This window comes from Vulpes vulpes, unplaced genomic scaffold, assembly GCF_048418805.1.
Source record: "Vulpes vulpes isolate BD-2025 unplaced genomic scaffold, VulVul3 Bu000000631, whole genome shotgun sequence".
Lineage (NCBI taxonomy): Eukaryota > Metazoa > Chordata > Mammalia > Carnivora > Canidae > Vulpes > Vulpes vulpes.
Genome location: NW_027325738.1, coordinates 543,704 through 565,700, shown reverse-complemented (window position 1 = coordinate 565,700; position 21,997 = coordinate 543,704). Strand labels below are relative to the sequence as shown.

Genomic DNA, 21,997 nt, shown 5'->3' with positions numbered 1-21,997 from the left:
AGAATTCAATAGGGTTCTTGAATATGTACACATGTCAAAACTAATTAATAAAATAAAGCATCTATGGGGGAAACAAAAGAGATATAAAAATTCAAGCAGCTGAGACTAGAATCATAAATGAGAGATTTAAATAAAGTTTCAAAGCAAATATTTTACATACTGTGTTGAGATTATACACACACACACTTATATTTATATTAATGATAATTTATTGATAGGAAATTTAATAAAAAGACTTATCTACAATAAAAAGCTTCTATATTTTTGGAAAATAAAGTTTATGAGTTTTTCTCTTCTATTGAATGGGGAAAACCATCCAGTAACCTATTTCTCATTACAATATCTGCAGAACATGACATGAAATCCTCCTCCAAATTCTGCAATAAAATTAAAATTGCTTACAAAAGCAAAATTTAGACCTTATGGGCTGTGAACAATTTGCACGTTTGTTGTAAAACAAATACAATGTATCTAACTATTCAAAAGGGAGCAATAACATTTACTAAAGCAAGGATCTTATTTTGATGGGAAGGATAATTTACCATATAAAAACAAATGTACTTCTGGGAGAGAAATAAGTTTTAATGTATATATTAGAAATAAAATAACATTTGTCAAATATCACTTTAAAAGCTGCAAAGAAACTTATTTGAATGTAATAGGAAAAGTATGGATAGCTGTAATTCTGATAGCTGTTTGACACTATATAAAAATTAATACAAACCAGGAAAATTTGAAGTAGTTCTCAAAGATGAGAAAAATTAAGATGATATTGAATATATATAAATCTCACTTTCATAAAAAATGTTTTTCTTTGTAAATGAAGGTGAGAGTTTTTAAAACTTATTTTCTATTAAATATAGATGAATCTTTGAAGATGCAAATGATTATTAGTTTCTTTCATTCAATTTATGAAAATTAGGCTAGTGGAATTTCCCATTGATACCTTTGGGTAATCTGGGAGCAAATATGTTTCTGTTAAAACAAGATTAGAGGTGCCTGGGTGGCTCATTTGGTTGAGTGTCTGCCTTCAGCTCAGATCATGATCCCAGCATCCTAGGATCAAGCCCTGTGTCAGGCTCTTCCTGCTTGATGGTGAGCCTGCTTCTCCCTCCCCCTGCTTGTGTGTGCTGTGCTATGTCTCTCTCCCCCTCTTCAAATAAATAAATCTAAAAAAAAAATTCTCTTTCAAGAAACAATTTCTTAAAAAGTTACTGATAACCTTAGACATACTAATTTCATTTGTTTATAGAAATGTGTATATTACATTTGGTAGCTTTTACCAATTCTACCTTACAAATTGATTTTCCATAAATGTGTTTTCATCTAAGCCGTCTCTTTGCTATAATAGTTCGATAAACCTGACATTAGCCATTCAAAATCATTTTCAGAAATCCCATTAAAACTGGGACACTGTTTATTTCCTTTTCTAATACTCTTTAAGAGGAACCCAGTACATTCTATTAAAAATCCTTTCACTTGTCCTAATGAGCCCCTTGAATTCACCACTGTCCTATGTCAGACTATGGATTTCTGGTTTCCCAACCACATGACCACATGGTCATTTTCCAGTCTTTACAGTGATAACTTTTTGAATACTGTCATTTTCTCACTTTCTTTAAAAAAAATATTGCTTTTACAAATTGTAATAAAATATATATGACATAACATTTACCAATTGAACCATTTTTTGAACCATTTTTAAACGTACACTTATGTAACAGTAAGCGTCTCACTTTTTTTGCCATCGCAAAGCACCAATTGTCCTGACTTCCCAAATCAGGTAGCAGGATGAGTGTTCTCAAAGGAAGTAAGAGTTTGATAAGGAGAGTGTGGGAAATAAAGCTGTGGCTTTTGCTTTGAAATGCTGGTGTGCTAGTGGGTCCTAGAAAACAAAACAACACATAATTACTGAGGATTATTAGCTAATTATTGGTGTAAATTGTTAATGATGAAAGTGCTAAGAGCTTAAAGGGATCCATTCCTGGTAAAATAACTTAGTAAATGGTATTTAATTCTCATTAGAGTACTTTCAGGTGAAGATGATGCTGCTTCTCTCCCAACTAATAAATATGGGGGTTTTTTGGTCCTTAAAAAAATTCAGTTGTTTGTTATTTAAAAATATGCACATATATCTCTATAATATTTCTCCCCATAGATACAAAGCTCTGCCATCATGTTTACCCTCAAATAAATGAGGTTATTAAATGTTTGCTCTGAATAACTCTTGAATACTAGTTACTGTTAACCATTTAGGGCTTATTTTAATTCACTGTCTTACTCAATATTCACACATTCCTTTATTCCAAGAGTGCTAAATAATATTTGTAAAGGTTAATAGCATTGTAATCATTGGGCCAATTATAGGTTCATTTTATGTAATTACAGTTCTCATATGCTAGTTGGCAGGAGTATAGACTTGAAAGACTGTTGCAGATCACAGGATCACAGGATGCCATTGTTTTCAGGACTGCAAAGACATATATGGAGTGACATATTGTATTCAGAATTTACATGCCAATTAGTGAATACTGCACGCCATCATCAGAGGTTCATACACTACATGATAGAGATGTTGAAGAAAAGATTTGATGATACAAACTGATTATAGTGGGGAAATTGTTACTATTATTTCTCCAGACAGCATCAACATAGTTATAGAACCAGACCCAGTCCTTAAATATTAATTGGGCCTTACTAAGGGTTACAGACAGTCTGGTTTCTCCAACTGGCTTTATCCAGGCACCATTTCCTTTGTGCCTCTAGGTTTCTTATCAGTTAACTAAAAACAATAAGACCTGCATCATAGATTTCTGTAAAGCTCTGATGAAATTCCACATGTAATCAGTTAGTATTCAAAGCTCCAAATATGAATTCTTATGATTGTTAAAGTCCTCTAAAAATACAATGTAATGTAACAGAAAAAGAAAAAAATAAATTGCCTCATGTTGTTGTTGCTGTCATGGTATAGCCACATGGCTTTGAGGACGTCAATTAACTTTTATGATCTTGCCAACCTCAGATGATCAAATGAAGATATTTAGGAAAGTTTTTTTTTAGCTTTAGCTTTATTTAATATACATAATTCTTATTAAAACCATTGGAGACGGAAAGACTTGCCATTATCCACTCTTACACTATTTTCTTTCTTGAATCAAGCTAAAGGGATATTCAATAGGAAAAGACAGTGACAATGATATGAATTGATGATTATGCTTGTTTTTCATTCTTCAGTGCAAATGCTGGCCTGGATTCCAACTGAAGGATGATGGTAAAACATGTGTAGACATTGATGAATGCTCCTTGGGATTTCCGTGTAGCCAGCAATGCATTAATACATATGGGACCTACAAGTGCCTCTGTACAGATGGCTATGAAATACAACCTGATAACCCCAATGGCTGCAAATCACTCTCAGGTATCGAATTGCACTTGTCCACTAATCCAACTTCAGTTACACCTATGGATTCTGAATTTTATAACCATTCTTACTGAGTTCATACCTGCTGATGTTTCTGAGAAATCAAAATTCTTCCCTACTTACCTTGATATAGGAACCTGTCACTCTAATTTTGCATGCTGTCCACAAACTGTTCTATTTGTAATAAAATTGCATTATGGTCTTGTGAATTATTAAGTGCTTCCTAGATTTTGAGAGTGCTCAGAAGTGAAAAGAACTATTTCTAGCAATTTCTCCTGCTGCATCACAGGTTCTTAGGAGTAGATTTAGCCAAGAGTGGTAAAAAGGCTATTGTAATTGTATTATAATAGTTTTTCCTTCTCTACACCATACACACTCATATATGTATGCCAAGGAGAAGAGGTCAATAATGATAATGACAATGATGAGTACAACAATAGCAATAAATCAACTATGTAGGACTATTTGAATTCTTCCAGTGATTCAGCAAATATTATTAAATCTCTATTTGTTCCAAGTAGTGTGTTTGATTTGTAAATTAGAAAATTCGATAGAACATAGACCAAATTTTTAAAAATATTGTAATTCATTAGGGGAAAATACACGTATCAAAATAATACAAAGCAATATATAATAAGTAATTATTGTTTTTAAGTGAGAAAAAATGCTACATATAAGTCTCTTCCCCCTTTGTTTTTGAGTATAATGAATCAAATAGCATGGCCAGTTTATTATGTATATGTATGCCATATATACATGACAGCATTTAAAACATTAGATATCTTATTTACCTACATAAAATAAATGCCAGTGACAGGAATTCTTAAAATTAGTTTTCAACCAGTTAAAACTTCAAACATTATTGAAGAAAAAAGATAGCCATTTCAATTTTTTAAATTTTATTTTTACTTACTCTTGGAATAGTCATCACTGAATTAATTTATGTATTATTTGGAGCCTGTTTTGTTTTTTTTTTTTTTTTAGATTTACCAACCTACTTACTATATCATGCATTCAGTGACATAAGAAGAGATAAAATCTCCAAATCAATAAATGTTTTTGTTACTTTAAACTTTTCACTAATAATGGTATAAAGGAGATGAGTACTAATGATTGCAGTTTTGGTCTTATTATACCAGGTATCCATGCTGTTGTTTTTCAAAACAGTAATAATTGGAAACTAATAATAACTTTAATACAAAACCAAAATGTCTCTGAAGCATAAATCTTTTGCAAGAGAGAGAATAGATTTTTTCCAACTTTATTGAGATATAGTTGACATATACCTGTGTAACTATTTAAAAAATTATAACTGTGTAACTTTAGAGTATATAATGTATTGATTTGATACCCTTATATATGGCAATATGATTGCCACCATAGTGTTAGAAACACTTCCATCACTTCACCTAATTACCATTTTATGTGTGTGTGGCAATAACATTTAAGCTCTACTCTCTTAGCAACTTTCAAGTATGTCGTGTTGTTATCCATAATCACCAAGCTGTGACTTAGATCCTCAGAACTTAATTATCTTCTAACTGGAAGTTTGTACTTTTAAAACAACATCTCCCCATTTCTCTCGTGCTTCATACTTGGTAATCACTATTTCACTGTTTCTAGGAGTTTGGTTATTTTGAGGTTCTATGTATAAGTGACATTACATAGTATTTATTTTTCTTTGACTTATTTCACTTCATATAATGTCCTCAAGGACATCTATGTTGTAAATGGTAGGATTTTATTATTTCTCATCACTGAATAATATTCAATTATGTGTGTGGGTATAATATAATATTACATATGTATGTAATACAGATAATGTATAATACAATATACATACATTGGATACTATATAATATACATATGCATAATTACAAATGTATAAATCAATGTGTGTGTTTGAATACAGATTATATATAAACATATATTTACACATATGTGTATGCATGTCACATTGTCTTTATTTGTCCATTGATGGACACTTAGATTGTTTCCATATCTTAGTTGTTGTAAATAATGCTGTCATAAACATGAGAGTGCAGTTAGATCTTTGATATCTTGTTTTCATTTCCTTTGGATAAGTACCCAGAGGTGAAATTCTTGGTTCATATGTTAGTTCTATTTCTAACGTTTTTAGAAACCTCTGTACTATTTTTTGTAGTTGATTTACATTCCCACCAATGATGAACAAAGGTCCCCCTTTCTCACGTCCTTTCCAACACTTTTTATCTCAGGTTTTTTTGATGATAGTTATTTTAATAGGTGAAATGTGATATCTCATTGTGGTTTTAATTGTGTCTCTCTGATGATTACTGATGTTGAGTATCTTTTCATGTATTTGTTGGCCATTTGTATGTTTTTGGAAAAATGTCTATTCAGTTCTGATGCCCTCTTTAATTAATTAATTAATTAATTAACTAAATTGATAGAGAGCAAGGAAGGGTAGAGAGAGAAAGAGAGAATCTTAAGCAGGTTCCATGCTCAGCACAGAGCCTAACATAGGGGTCAATCTCACAACCTTGAGATCATGACCTGAGCCAAAATCAAGAGTCAAATGCTCAACTGACTGAGCTGCCTAGGTGGCCCTCCCCTGCCCATTTTTAAATAAAATATTTTGGGGGCTTTTTGTGGATTTGTATAAGTTCTATATATATTTTCAATAATAACCATAATATTAACATCTTATCAGATATATAATTTACAAATATTTTCTCCCATTCCATAGGTTGCCTTCTGATTACGTTGATTGTTTCTTTTGCTGTGCAGAAGCTTTTTAGTTTGATATAGTTCTGCTTATTTTTGCTTTTATTGTTTGTGTCTTTTGTGTTGTATCTAAAAAATTTGTTACCAAGACCTTAATAGAGACTTTTCTCAATGTTTTCTTCTAAGAGTTTTATAATTTCAGGTATTACATTTAAGTAGTAAAGAACATGACTGCCTAAATATTTAATTTTATATTTGTAAATATAAAGACAAGAGATCACAAGGCACCTCAACTTCTGAGCTGACTCTTTTTAGTAGGGTTTGAATCTCGATTTAGCATCAACAGGAAGATTGAATGATTGATTAGGGGTGTGGTCTTGCTAATGGAAGGAGATGTCCAGACTGTGTAGTATACATTTCTAATCCCTGACATAAAGCATGCTAAAATATAATGTATACCCTATGTATTATATATTTACTGTGAAACTAAAAGATAAGAGAAAAGTAATATTTTTTAACATAAACAGGACAATAACTCCATAACAATAAATGATTTACAATAAAATCCACATTAAATTACATAAAGTGACTACGTTTTTAATTTTTTTTTTAATTTCTACTGACATTAAATTTGCTTACCAGGAAACTAAATATATGACTTCATCTTAGAAACAAAGCTCTTGGGGATCCCTGGGTGGCTCAGCGGTTTAGCACCTGCCTTTGGCCCAGGGTGTGATCCTGGAGTCTTGGGATTGAGTTCCACGTCGGGCTCCCTGTGTGGAGCCTGCTTCTCCCTCTGCCTGTGTCTCTGCTTCTCTCTCTCTCTCTCTCATGAATAAATAAATAAAATCTTAAAAAAAAAAAGAACAAAGAAACAAAGCTCTTAAAAAAAAAAAAAAAAGAGTTGAACAGAACTTGAATTGAATGGATCCAGAATTATAACAAACAAGAATGTGGTCAACTTGAATTTAAATTATTCAGATACATATTCAAATAAATGTGCTATACAGAACTTTCCATTTTCTATTTTCAAGTTCAATTTGGGGGATGCCTGGGTGACAGTAAGTTAAGCATCCAACTCTTTGGTTTTGACTCAGGTGATAATCTTAGGGTCATTAGATCAAGCCTCTGTTAGGCTCCACACTCAGCAGAGATTTTTTTTTCTCCTTCTCTCTCTCTTTCTCTTTAAAATAAATAAGTAAATCTTTAAGAAAAATAAAAATCCATTTTGTTTCCAAAAAAAATATGAAGAGAAAACTGATCTAAAGATTTAGAAGATCTTCACGTATTTGGAGCAAGGTCAGATTCTTAATATTATCTTTCCTAGATTCCAGAACAAATGAGATACCATAACATAATAGACAAACTATAGGTAAGAAATAAAGACCATTAATGACCAATAAAGGATTTAAAGAGCAATGTTATGGGAAAAGATGAAATTAAACAAAAATTATAGAGCCTGGAGTTCCAACTGACAGCAGAAGCTGGTTATTTGATTATCAAGAAAGAGTTTTCTGATTATATGACTGTTTAGCTTAGCTGTACTGTAGGTCTTTAAGATAAATGTAGTTTATTCTTTCCTGAAATTCGTTTACAAAAATCAGATTATGAAAGTAGGTATTTTCCACCAATTCCAAATCAATTACATGATCTGCTGTTTATGAAAACTGAGGGAAAGAGAGGAATGTATTTAGAATTATCTAGATTTCTCATACTGCCTGGGTATCTGTGGCCTTTTCATTTTGTTATCATTGAGATGCTCAGCGTGAATTTTTCACCATTAATCTATCAGAGTACACGGCATTTAAATTTATATTGCTGCAGAAACTAAAGTTGAAATTAAGCAAAGTTGAAAACCATACATATATAATTCTAATTATTTTTTTTTCTTGGTATTTAGATGAAGAACCTTTTCTAATTCTTGCTGATCACCATGAAATAAGGAAAATTAGCACTGATGGCTCCAACTACACACTTTTAAAACAGGTATGACATTATCATGATGATTTCATATTTAATATCAGTACTCTAGATATGCATTAGAACTATAGAAATATCACAGAATTTATGAAGCACTTACTTATGGACATATATGCATGTATGTACATAAGAGTATCATAAATTTTATTTTGTTTGAATCGCCCGGATGATGTTCCCAGCATATCACATCACACTCTATCTAAGAAAGTAAAAAAACAAAATAAAATTTGCAAGGTCTAATTAATGGAAGGGAAAAACTATTTAGATAAATATTTAGAGAAAGCATAAAATTGTCTTCTAAAGTATTTTTATGTATTACCCAAGCTGCTTTTTCCCCCTTGGGATTTAAAAATTAATATTTTTCAAGACTTTTAAGTTTCTATTTATAGAACTAGGAAATAAAACAGGATTGGTGATCTCTAGCCTTTAAGATTTGGAATCAGCAAGGGAGCAAAAATGTAATGGTAATCCAGCAATGGTTCATTGGTTGTGAGGCACATATTTTCATTCTTACCCTCTACATCCCTCAACTTGTCCACTTCAAGAGACTCTGAGTTGATCTGTTTTGATGTTTGAGTTCTATTGTCAGAGTTTATTTGTACATGTTATTTGAGATGAAAAGGTATGATTTCCATTTTATGGCAGGATAGAAAACTCTGAAATGCTCACCTCCATGTTTTATTTCTCCCAGTCTGTAGTGAAAAGAGCATAAAATCAAATCATTAAAACTACCGTGATTGCTACGGGCTACAGAAATCACATGCATTTAGTCATATCATGTTTTTAGTTGTCAGGAGCAATAGCTTCTTTGGGAAGGCTCAGTTGGTATCTGTTCTGCTACAAATATCTTTTTGCCCCAAACTATATAATAGTGACATAAATACGTGAAAGTACTGTCTAGAACAGGTGTGCCAAAAATAAGGACATTTCTTGTTCTTGTAATATATTTATGTCAGCATTTGGCATAGAAAAAGAAGGCCGGCCATTCATATGGTTATTTTTTAGCAGCATAAAGAATACTTACCTGACTAAAACAATTTTTGCCACCCACTGATGGATTCCTTCATTGCTATCGTCAAATTCATTCATTTTTCTTAAGAATTTAGTTTTATTTTAAATGCAAATATGCATTACCAATTGTGATAATGACTCTCCTCCTAACAGTTGGATTTTCCAGTTTTCTTCTAAGTCACAGATTGAAAATGAAAAGCTCACATGAGAATCCAGATTTCAAGGGCACCTGGGTGGCTCAGTCAGTTAAGCATCTGCCTTCAGTGCAAGTCAGGATCTCAGGGACCTGAGATTGAGTCCCACATCAGGCTCCCTGCTCAGCGAGGAGTCTGCTTCTCCCTCTCCGTCTGTACTCGTGGTCTCTCTCTCTCTCACACTCTCTCTCAAATAAAATAAATAATCAAAAAAGAGAGGAAAAAGAAGAAAATCCAGATTTCAGGCTACTCATGAAAATAAATAGGAAGCGATAGCAGTGCTGGATGTACATCCTTCAATGTCCACAGCCCAAAGTGTGTAGCAGTTGACACTCTGACATAGAGGCCAATGCTCTCCAACTCACTGCAGTCCCTAGACTTCCCATGACCTTGCCACATATAAACTTGTTCATGAATGTCTGTGAGGTTTAGACTCTTGCTCTTGAAATGAGGGTGTGCCGCCAGCATTCACTGTTATCATGTTAGAGAGAGGCCTCTAATTGTGAACCCTGCAGAGACTGGGAAAAAATATAAAATCTTTCCGTGTTGTTTATAAAAAACTAAACAGAAATCTGTGTAAAATGTAAGAATTAGACCACTACCTTTTTTAGAGATAAATATTATAAGAATAGTAATGAGTAGTAAATACAAGAGAAAGAACTCTAGGGAAAAAAGTTTAGCATATGTAAATGTGAAAAATGTTTGCTGCCCAAATGGTTTCTTACATTTTTTAACTTAATTCTTATTTTCCGTGCAGTCTAATTTTAAGCTTATAAGAAAGTTACAAAATACTGAAAAATGTCTTTTTCTTTTGGAGGACATCTCCATCTCCCTCTAAGCCTCTCATTACCTTCAAGGTTGAATGTGCCCACCACTGATTTCCTTGTATGGTATCTGGAAAAGGGACACGCTTAGTTGTTTCTCTTTTCTTAGTTGTTTTTGTTTACTTGTTTAGCATTTCTTACTTTTAGACTCTGCTATCAGAAAGGGAGAAATTTCACTCTTTTGGATAGTCTGTCTATAAGCTCAGTTGGACTAATAACTAAAACAGCAACAATATTTATTGACTTCATAAAGACCATAACAGAGCTTCAATGACATCTCTGCTTTATTTTCCAACCCTGTGACTCGATATTTCTGGTGGTACCCCCTTTGTTGTGTTCATGGCTAATATGTTATCAGAGATTGTTCTTAATGGAGCAAAATGATTTTTTTCCTGTATGCATCATTTAAGTCTATTTCATATATCGAAAGCACTTTAATGCATGCTTTCAGATAGCACTTTTTTCCTGGTGGTATCATTTTCAACTATTGGCAATCACTAGTACCTAAGTGGGGATGACTTTCAGATAGTTTTCTTAGTGTAGTGTTTATGAAAATGAAGAACGAGTGAGAAAAAAGAGGAAGCTCACGAGGACTCTGAACATCTGTGTCTTTGGAAAGCATTTATTAATGTGACCACTAAGTAAGGAAATAAACACCCAAAAAACTAGACACAAGCATTACATCCAGTTTTGCCTGTGGTCTGTTTGGAATATATGATTTCTGTCAGGGAAGATATTTTTAACTACATTTCATTATAGCATTATAGAAATTTTCAAGGAGTTTTAGGCAGTAGAAACATTTTTTTCCCCCAGAGATTTCTGTCTACATGTGCAGAATGAAGTAGAAAACGGAAGTAATTATCTCCCTATATTTTCTCCCAGTCAAAATAAGTGAAAAGACATCCTTGCCTCAAATTTGTGAGGACTTTTTGGTGTGTAGGTGATTAGGAAAAACAATTTACCATAATATCTTGAATTTTATTCTCTTTGTTGTAGTCTGTACAATCTCATGAAGCATTACAATGAAAAAATACAGCAACTGGTAGATTATTTTTTGCCATGTGTTTTTTAAAATATAGCTGTAGCTAGGCCCGCTATAATTTATACACCACATGCATAAAGAAAACATACTTTAATAACACGAATTTTGGAAATGAAGTGCATTAATCAAGTATTAATTTTATTAATTTAAGTATATTAATCAAATAGCTTTCCAGTGTTATCTAATTCAATCCTAGCAGTGCCTTTTATTCCAGTACAATTGTGTAGAGAAACAAAACACAATTTCCTAAATTAATCATCTTGAACCAAAGGGTGCAAATCTTCAGCTATAGAAATGAAAGAAGCAAATAGGATTTTGATGAAACCAATTTTCAGCTCTGAAGCCACTGGGATAGCTCTAGTGTTTAGACATTATTTTGACCATGCCCTTGGCTGTTTTAATGTTCCTTGCATATGATTCTGCAAAGAGAGAATTGAAAAGTTTTCTGTGGGGATTAAGGGTAAAGTTGTAGAAAAATGACCAGTTTGGTTAGATAGATATATCAGAATTCAGAGCTTCAATTCCTCTGCATTTATAGCTTTAATTTATTATAGTTGAATTGCTAAATTTGGAATTGGATCTTCATTCTCTAATTCGCTTATTGTAAAGAAAGAAATGGGATAATCCTGCCATAACTGGGTAAATCTTTCCTAAAGTTAATGACAAGATTCTCTCCACCTTTTTCTCTCTAATGCTTTAATTCATCCATATGAATTTCAGGCCATCACAGAACCCTACCTAACACATTTACCTTATTCCTCTGGTATTAAAAGCATTTATACAGAAAGGATATTACAAAGTACTATTGGAGTGAATTTATTAAAGTCACTACAGAAGTTGGACTATACTCAGTTTCTATTTTAAAACTTTGATTGATTTTGCATAGACAACTTCCTAGATTTGTATGCTGAAATACTTTTAGTTGTACTCCAGTTCTTAGCATGTGAATGAATATTCAACAAATCTTTTGAATCTGTGACTGAATTCTTTAAGCATTTACAGTCTTTATTTTTAATTAATAATGTCAGTAAGAAGTATTCTTGTGTTTATTCATTTGGGTGTAGTAAGAAATTTACACACAGTCCTGTTTACTCTTGTCTCTTATTTATGACCAATAGCCAGCAGTTCCAAGGGGTCAGGCTATCAGGTTAATTTTATAATCTGGGGCTGAGGAAAGAGGTTGCTCATGTTAAGCCAAATAAAAGTGTAATAGTTGAACCTATGATTTTAATGTCATCACCACAAGAATTTAGCTCTGCTGAGAGAAGAAAAAAATCAGTATTTGCCAGAACTTTCTTTGAATTGCTTATATAACTAGGCTATCTTTAGTCTTCAAGATCACTGGAAAGAAATAAAATATGAACAGTAATGATTTAGCGTCAGCCTGAGTCTTATAAAAGACTACGTAAACCTAATGCAGGGTCATTATCTAATTTTAAATTTGGGGAATAGATCTGGAAACTGAACCCAGATGTGGTAATTATCATCCTTCCTTTCCCTCCTCCTCTAACCAAATAAGACAGCCCATCTCCCTGAAGGTGTGAATCCTTACCTATAGGACTATAGCTACTCATAAATGAGCCCTAAAACAGTTTCAGGCTTAAATACAATTTTAGATTGTATGTAAGTATATATATATATATATATATATATATATATATATATATATATAAAGGAATATTACAACAGATATAAAGATATGGAATAGATCTCTTTGGGCTTTGCCAAGTGTCTATAGTGTCAAATATTTTTAATACATAAAATGTATATACTAATAAACTATCCAAGCCTCAAAATGAGTGGACACAATTGAAATCCTGATCCAAGTTTTGTTAGTCCATTAGGGTAGTAAATCTCTAAGCCCTAACTAAAGGTCAGAATTAAATTAACCCCTCAAGAAGTCATTTGAACAATTCAGTACATATAAAAGATTCCCAGATCCCGATGTACAATTCTTAAATCAAATCCATCAAAAGACACAACTAAAACCAAAGAAATGTGGTAACCAGTTGAATTCGTGTTGTTTTGTTACCTTCTAAAAAATGCGTAACCGTGAGTCTGATTAACAATTTCCTCATATTTCCATGTGGAATAAAAAGATGTTGGTCACTTGGTTCCTCTTTGGTCAAATCCTCACCGAAGGTTTTAACTTTTAAATTCTAATATGGCACTGTGTTGGCTGGAAGGCCCTTGGAAGCAAGAAGAAACAAAATAAAGCAGCAAACTGATGTTGAGACAAAAGATTTTAGACAAAGTAGATTCTAATCCTTCTTCTTCATCAGACTTCATCAGATAGCTATCCAGGGCTTGTCCTCAATCATCAGGGAACTTCTGCCTTCCAATTTAGATGTATGCTGTTTTCTGGTTACTCTACAGAACAGATAATAATGGCGTTGAATTCATATTTTTAAACATTTACCTAAAGTGAAAGTGTTTCACTTTATCTCCCTAAAAGCAGGTGTTTTTTGTTTTTGGATTTTTTTTTTCACAGTACTAGCTATTTACTTAAATCTTTCTAAGCATTCCGAAAAAATTATGATCTACGTGGAAAATATTTTCAAATAAATTATACATTTTACATGTATGGTATAGAGAAAATATACACATAAAATGCTCTTAGAAAGAATCGGTCACAAATACTCTGCATTTTAATAACTATAACTATTTAGGTTCAAAAGGAGATAGTGATTCTTATGAATTAAAATGTTTTGAAATAATTTCCGTTAACTATTATTCAAACATATCATTTTTTTTATTTTTAGGGATTAAACAATGTTATTGCTATAGACTTTGATTACAGAGAAGAATTCATCTATTGGATTGATTCCAGCCGACCCAACGGCAGCCGCATAAATAGAATGTGTTTAAATGGAAGTGATATTAAGGTAACGAGATGTTAAAATGATGGGATTATTGAATATTTTATTAGGATAGCTAACTTGAATAGAAAATATTATTTGATGGTAATGATAAAACTCATAGAATATATTAGGTGGATTTGAATTTCACATTTGTACAGTGTTAGTTAATACATACTTTAAATATGAAATATGAGGTTTTTTAATCTGTATGTTTCATTATAACACTATTACTCGCAATAAAATAAAAATCCAATTGGATAAATAAAATTTGAAACCTAATTCACAACCCTAGAAAATGTGAGGGATGCTTTCGGCTTGAGTGATTACTTCCTGACTTGCAATTGTGTTGACTTATGTAACAGGGAAAGTTGAGTCTGAGAATCTATAATTGAAAAAATTAATTACTTGACTCTAGATTGAAATTACAGCACTATTAAAATTAACCTCCTATAGATGGAAATAATTGAATGCATTTCTGTAAAATGAAAGTTCTTATTAGACAGTATCATAATTAAATACATGTCACATTCTAGATATGAACTCCTTGGCACCAATTTCTGTGTTATCTTCAGTTTTAGTGTATGTTCTGCTGAAATGAGCACTATGTTATCTTGAGTTTTAAAATAAAATTATTTAAAAATAAAATAATTTGTACTATATATACACAGTAAAATACATTATAAAGGCATTTAAGTTCAAAGACACAGAACCCACAATTTTTTTGTAGTCATCTATAATATCATACAGAAATTTTTAGTGGGAACAATCAATTTTGAAAATATTAATACAAAAAAATATTAATACAATCTTGAAATCTGTATATGCAATGACAAGAGAACCAGTGTGATTCTATTTATGTATAAACTGATAGTTTATAAATGAAATATCAGTATAGGTTATGAAACAAAGAAGCATATAAAGTTTTCTTTTTTAAATTTCTTGACTATTTATATAAAAACTGTAAAAAGTACCATTACCCAAACTTGATCATACTTTTATTACAAAAATTTAAATTTTTGGTCACCTTTATATATTTTTAATATATTTTAATATTTTTAAAGGATTAATTATCTACCACCTTGCCACTGCTAACCCATTACTACCTTAAATCATGTCATAAAATAGGATCACAAAATGAATCATTTTTTTCTATTGAGATTACTAATTCACTGATTTCCATGTAAATTGTCAGCCAAGCCAATTTTTTAAAATTGGACTTTGGGAGAAAGAAGAAAAGATACCTTGCAATTCAATACAGTAGATTGATACCTTTAGTTGCTGAAAATGTTGTCATATATATATATTTAATGTATGTTGTCATATACATATAATGTCTTCATTATTGATAACATTTAGAAAAAGATAACTATAAACTTTCACTATTATTTTCTTGTCTCTAACTAAATAAGCATTGGCTTCTATACAGTCCCAAGTTTGTTTCTCTTTTCACATAATCTTCAAAGCACTGAGAACTCAGAAATAGCAGTCATTATAGACCAAGAACCTTTGGTTATTTTACACGCATCATATTTATATATACAAAGTTTATGTCCTTATTATAGTTGATATTGAAATGGGTTAGGATCAAGTGCAACAGTTGTATGAATTTCACTTCCTTTAGTTAAGTTAAAACAATGTATGTATTCTCATTTGTAATTTTTTTTCTCTTGTAGTAGATAATTAAGTAGGGCAAGAGCAGTTGGGAGAGTGGAGAATGCTATTGGAATCTCCTCCAAAACCTGCTAAAGATAAATAATATCAATGATTCTGTGTGTGTCTTTCTGTGTGATAGAATTTCTGCTCCCAATTTTCAGAAGACACGTAAACTATTAACCAAAACGTGATCAGGAACTTTGTAGCTGTCCAACAGCTTCTTATTTTGGTTTACTCCTTAAACCCATGTGTAATGTTTAGGCCTGATTACATATATGGTAATTTCTCGCATCTCAAACAAGTAAGTAATTTTATTAGGGTAAATTCGTTCTATGTTTTAAGCTTATCTAAATTCCATTTCTAATGTTTAAATGGAATTTTATCATCTCTGCCAAAATCAAGAAGCAGTTGCTCAGTTCACTAGGCATTTACACTGTTAACTTTTAAAATTCTTATTTGTTAGGTAGTGCATAACACAGCTGTCCCCAATGCACTTGCTGTCGATTGGATTGGAAAAAACCTCTATTGGTCTGACACAGAAAAGAGGATCATTGAAGTATCCAAACTCAACGGCTTATACCCTACTATACTTGTTAGCAAAAGACTGAAGTTTCCCCGGGACCTGTCTTTGGATCCTCGAGCTGGGTTTGTAACAAATATTGATAATCTTAAATTAAATTTTGAAACTCTAGATTACATTCAATGTGGTAAATTCCATTCTGTAGGTTTTAACATGAAAACCAATATAAAGTGTGCTGTGTAGACATTCGTATTGGGAAGTCAAAAATAGAAAAATGACTATCACAGTGAAAAAAGAAAAACATTTGGAATGATGGGATTTTGCAGCGGTTATTTTTAAACACAACTGTTTTACTAGTTAATCTATAAATGAATTGGGAATGAATAAAATATACAGATTTCTCTAGTTTTAATGCCTTTAAATCTTTGAGGAAAGGCAGCAATTCTAGTGGGTCACAAATGTGGATAATGTAATGCTTGTACCACTTTAGAGCAAGAGGAATAAGTATTATCCATGGATAATAAATAAGAAGGTGCATTACCCATGCATTCAAAAGAGATAACACAGTGGAAATATTGAGAAAGATTCATATTGGAGCTGTGTTTCAGCTGCATTTCATTGCAAGTCATTATAGGGATTAAGGACAGCAGACTGGAGATTCCAGATGAGGAAAGAACACACATAGTAAGATGTCAGATTTTAGGTGTCGAAGTCAGGTGTGTGGCTGCCAAAGTTCTATAGATTATGACCATTATCATTCACTTTTAATTATGTTGTTTTGGTAGAGAAGCTATGCCTGCTCCTCCCCTTCCTTCTCCTCCTCCTCCTCCTCCTCTTCTTCTTCTTTCTCTTCCTCTTCCTCCTCCTCCTCCTTCTCTTCCTCATCTCCTTCTTCTGCACTATAATTTAGAGTGATTACATACTCCAAAATGATCTCTATTAAAATTCAACCTACTCAACATGCTTGTTAAAATACCAGATTTAGGGAAATTTTGATTTTTAAAAATAGAACACATTCACAGTAACAAGTATTATGATAACTATAGTGCTCTAAATTTTCTGCTGTGTAAATTAATTTCACTTAATATGTTTCATGAAATCACTGCTTTTATCAGATCATATGCAACAATTAGGCTTTACTTCTTGCTAATATGTTGTATCTATGTTTTTTGGTCCCTTATGTTTATAATTGGCGCTGTGATCAAATCACTGTATATTTTATATCTTAATTTTAAACATTACTTTGGGTAAAAGCAGTACCTAATAGGAGAAGACTTGTACTGTAAATACTCTTCTGTTTCCAAGGTAATGTGCAAATTTAACTTTTTGCTATATAATTATGTAACCATTTTGCTACCTTTTAAAGTATTTTCTTTACCATAGCAACAAAAGATTCAAAAGAGTGCCAATTCCATTTTAATTGAAATAGTCACAAGAGAATTTATTTTCAATGTTTCAGGAAATAATGGCCAAATGTACTAAGTTTGATGGTTATCATCATTCATTCATAAGAATGTGAATATTTTTATTCCTTCAGCATTTTATCAGAAGATAGTTATTTTAGTGTGTTCAAATCATTGTCCTTTTCTTCAAAACCAATATGACTGGCTTAGCTTCTCATTGTATACTCTTAGGGATGCTTCATATTAAACAAACAAATGGAACAGCCCAGGTGGCTCAGCAGTTTAGCGCCACCTTCAGCCCAGGGCGTGATCCTGGAGACACATCATGCTCCCTGCATGGAGCCTGCTTCTCCCTCTGCCTGTGTCTCTGCCTGTGTGTGTGTGTGTGTGTGTGTGTGTCTCATGAATAAATAAATAATAATCTAAAAAATAAATAAAATAAATGTTACCTGTAGATCATAATAGTCTTGTGGAATTTGCTAGGTATAAAGCAAAACTGTGTCCTAGCCTAGTGAATACAGCCAAGCCTAGCTTTAGGTTTTAGTTCTCCTGGGTTATAGGTATTATTACCCTATAAACTGAAAGCAACATTAAGTTATCATTAATCTAAACCCATCCATCAAGTGTCAGTTAAAATAGTGAAGTACTAAATTATTGTAAATGTTATGAAATACTACCTTGATTTCAATTTTGGATAATATTTTATTATGATATAGATATGCCATATTATAACCAAAAAAAAAAAAAAAAACAGATAAAAGTTGGAACTTTGTAAGAAACAATTAAAGCCACCTATTTTAGAGATAAAATTTGATGACACCTTTCTGTACATGCTGTTTTTCTTGCTTCCCAGGATGAGAATAAGGCAACTTGCATTTTGGTTTTTGAGATGAGCTTCAGAATGAAAATTCCCTGTCTAAAATATCCTTCTTTAAAAATATCAACTTAAATTGTAAATTATGTAATGAAATACCCTTGAATCTTTCCAGATGAGATTAGCATTGTAGTGTACATATGTTTTGAATTTTCCAATCCTACTGACCCCTGTTTCTGTGAGGAGTGTGATTTCTGTCCTGATATTTAGTAAGAGGATAAGGAAAGTTTTGTTTAAAGGAGGAGAAAGATCAACTGGACTAATGTAATGAAACAACTGAACTTTTAGGAGGTAACTTGGAGGTACTTTCTATCTTTTAATAATAGTACACTGATTGTCATATCAATTTCATATGGTGGTTACTAAGAATGGTAAAGAAGATACAAGTAAGCAGATTGATCATCATCCTAGGTGTAACATTTAATTCAACTGAAATTTAATTATCTGAATCATTCAGTTATCTGGTTAAGTTTGGGAATTACTGTTCTAGTTTATTATAAGTTTTGGGTAACTAATATTATTGACATCAGTATTTATAAAAGTTGTCATTCATGCAGAATATATATATATGCATTTTATTTTATTTTTTTAAGATTTTATTTATTTATTCATGAGAGACAGAGAGAGAGAGAGAGAGAGGCAGAAACACAGGCAGAGGGAGAAGCAGGCTCCATGAAGGGAACCCAATGTGGGACTCAATTCCAGGTCTCCACGATCAGGCCCTGGGCTGAAGGCGGTGCTGAAGCCACCTTCACGCTGAGCCACCTGGGCTGCCCTATATATGCATTTTAATATAGAATAGAAAATATAATGTTAAAGCCAGACTGAGCATAATTTTTCTTTTTGGATTAATATGTTATTTCAGGTAATTGCATAACAAAAGACCATTATAACAGACAATAAAGTGAATGTGTGCTATGATTAGCTAACAGAAAATGAATCTACTCATTCATTTATTCAACTTTTATTTCTTTAGTATTTACTACCTATCTGGCACTGTTCTAGGTAGGAGCATAAAAATAAAAGGCACAGTCCTATCTCTAGGTATTTCACAGTTCAGTGGGTAGACAAAGAAGTAAATAATTATGATACAAAGCAGTAACTTACAAATATAGGGAAAAAAAGAAAATAGAAAATGTTTCTATCTCAACTAGAATCAGAGTCAGCTTCCTGGACAAGACTGGTAGTGTAAGAATTAGCCAGGTCTTGTAGTACACTTCAGAGCAGGAGGTATTTCAAGCAAAAAGAACAAGCTGCCTGGGAAAGCAAAGACACATAGAAGAAGATGACATAGGGAATTAGAAGAACTCATGATCGGAACAATTTAAGTATGCATAACTATGGAACTTTGATGCCAGTCCACTTCATGGAGCAAAAAAGACCTAGGAATAAAAATACAACACAACAATAACAATGACAAAACAAACCTTGTAAGACTTCTGGCTCAGGCAAACAGGTAAATAGAGGAAGGTCTCCCTAGATATGAGGGATCAGGAGAGGGGCATAGATAAGAACGGGAGATGATCAGTTTATAAACCTCTTGGGATTGGAGTTCTCATGTAATAATAATGACAAAGAAGATAACTGCTTCTCTAGAATTCTATGAATTTGAAAACTGTCTGAATTTTATCACTTTAGTTATTCTACTGTTTCCTCAGAGTCTGGGAGAAAAATATTATTATTTTTACTATTATCCTAAAGTACAGATAAGAACATCCAGCCTCAAAATGGCCAAGTGATTTTCTCAAGATCATTTCGGTAGTACGATATTAAATTGGGGATTCAACCCAATTTTCAAGCTTTAGTCCCATGCTTTTCCCATTATAGCACATTAGAATCTGTAGTAACAAAATTATCTTAGATCATGAGCACGCTTTTCAAGAGCCATACAGACAGGGATAAGAAAACGAACATAAGAAGACAAAACTGTATTTTCTTCCACTTTAATAATTAGACATTTTATAAAATTTAAACTGTAGATATGAGTTTTTTGGAAATAAATAAAAGTGTTATAACCAGACCTTATTATTAAGGATATTTTTGTCTGGATTCTTTTTCTAATAGTTTGCTAATAATAACACAAAAGAATAATACTGGGTGCTATTTTGAATTTTAAATATATTTTAATGAAAATATATTGAAGGACTCATATTTAACTCAGTCTATGTATCCCTTACTGCCAACCTGAATAATGATAATGCAAATAAATTTGGAAAAGATGCATTTCGTATTTCTGTATCTTCCCTTATGCCGTTCTTTCTTCCTAGGGTGCTCTTCTGATTTTCCTCTAGTTGGAATAACTTCCCATTTTTCCAAACACAGCAGAAAATATCATTTCCTCTGTGAAACATTCCCCAATTGTGCCTAAGAAGTCCCCACATATTGAACACATACCATTACATGACTTTTTATATTTTATTTTTAATTATTTTGAAAACCAAAATTGACATAAAACATTTTATTAGTTGCAGGTGTACATATGACTATTATTGGTGTAAATGTCTATCTCTCCATCTTAGAAAGTGAGCACTTTTAGCAAAAAGACCATGGCTTAAAAAAAAAAAAAAAAGGCCATGGCTTGATCACTGGCTCCGTCAAAGACAAATATCATTAAATTCTCTGCAGAAGGAAATAATAAATGGGCAACTGGATGTACACAGCAAATAGGGTTATAGCTACAGGGACATTGTACCTGCATCATTGCCCAAACCAATACATCAGTATGTAAATAACCTGCATGTTTCAAGGATAAAAGTCATAAGGGAACTTTTGTTGTGAGGGAATGAAAGGCATACCAGGAATGAAAGCTCAGTTTTTTATTTCTTTGGGGAAACAAACATTTTATTAAAATAAACAATCACATAAAAAAAAATCCTCCCTCTACCAACTTTAAACCTATATTCCCATATTTAGTTAAAAACAATAGGAAATGAATAACAGAAATTAATTTACAACTCAAAACCAAAATAATTGCAGTTGAAAGCAATGTCTCTGAGTATATTCCCTGAATTCAGAAAAAAAGAGCACAATAAAAACTGAGAGCACACTTCTATTTTAATTTTTTAAAGAAATATAGTATATTATATTAAACTATAAAAGATATCCTCAGGAACCACAGAAGCCTGTTATTGTTACAGTAAACATTGTTTTCTATGTTGACACTTGTTATAACTTACGGAATAGATATTATTTGGGACTGAGGTTTTTCAGATGTGATCTTAGGTAAACATTATATATTATATGGATGAAATTTGGAACTCTCCTTTTGACATTTGCACAGACGTTTTCACTTGTCAGCTTTAATTATTTACAGCAAATTTGTACTTAAGTAGTTTTTAAGAAGTTGAATATCAGATGTTAAAGTTACCAGAATATCTGGAATAGACTTATTGAAAAACTTGAAAAAAGTTATGGTAACAGGGCTTAAGTATGGAAAAGGAAATGAAATTCAGCCATCAGAAGATAGCTACCTATGAGGAGAGATATTCTGTGTCTATGAAGATTCATT

The 21,997-nt window shown here is 32.1% G+C and overlaps 1 protein-coding gene across 1 annotated transcript in view; it reads left to right on the top strand.

The window, feature by feature from the left end:
• The window catches only part of LOC112912588 (low-density lipoprotein receptor-related protein 1B-like), a 332,717-nt gene that overhangs the window by 97,250 nt on the left and 213,470 nt on the right, over positions 1-21,997 (top strand). The window contains exons 16-19 of the mRNA XM_072745200.1: positions 3,235-3,418; positions 8,028-8,113; positions 13,941-14,063; positions 16,156-16,337. Coding sequence (XP_072601301.1) covers positions 3,235-3,418; positions 8,028-8,113; positions 13,941-14,063; positions 16,156-16,337 — 575 coding nt within the window. The remainder of the gene's footprint in view (positions 1-3,234; positions 3,419-8,027; positions 8,114-13,940; positions 14,064-16,155; positions 16,338-21,997) is intronic.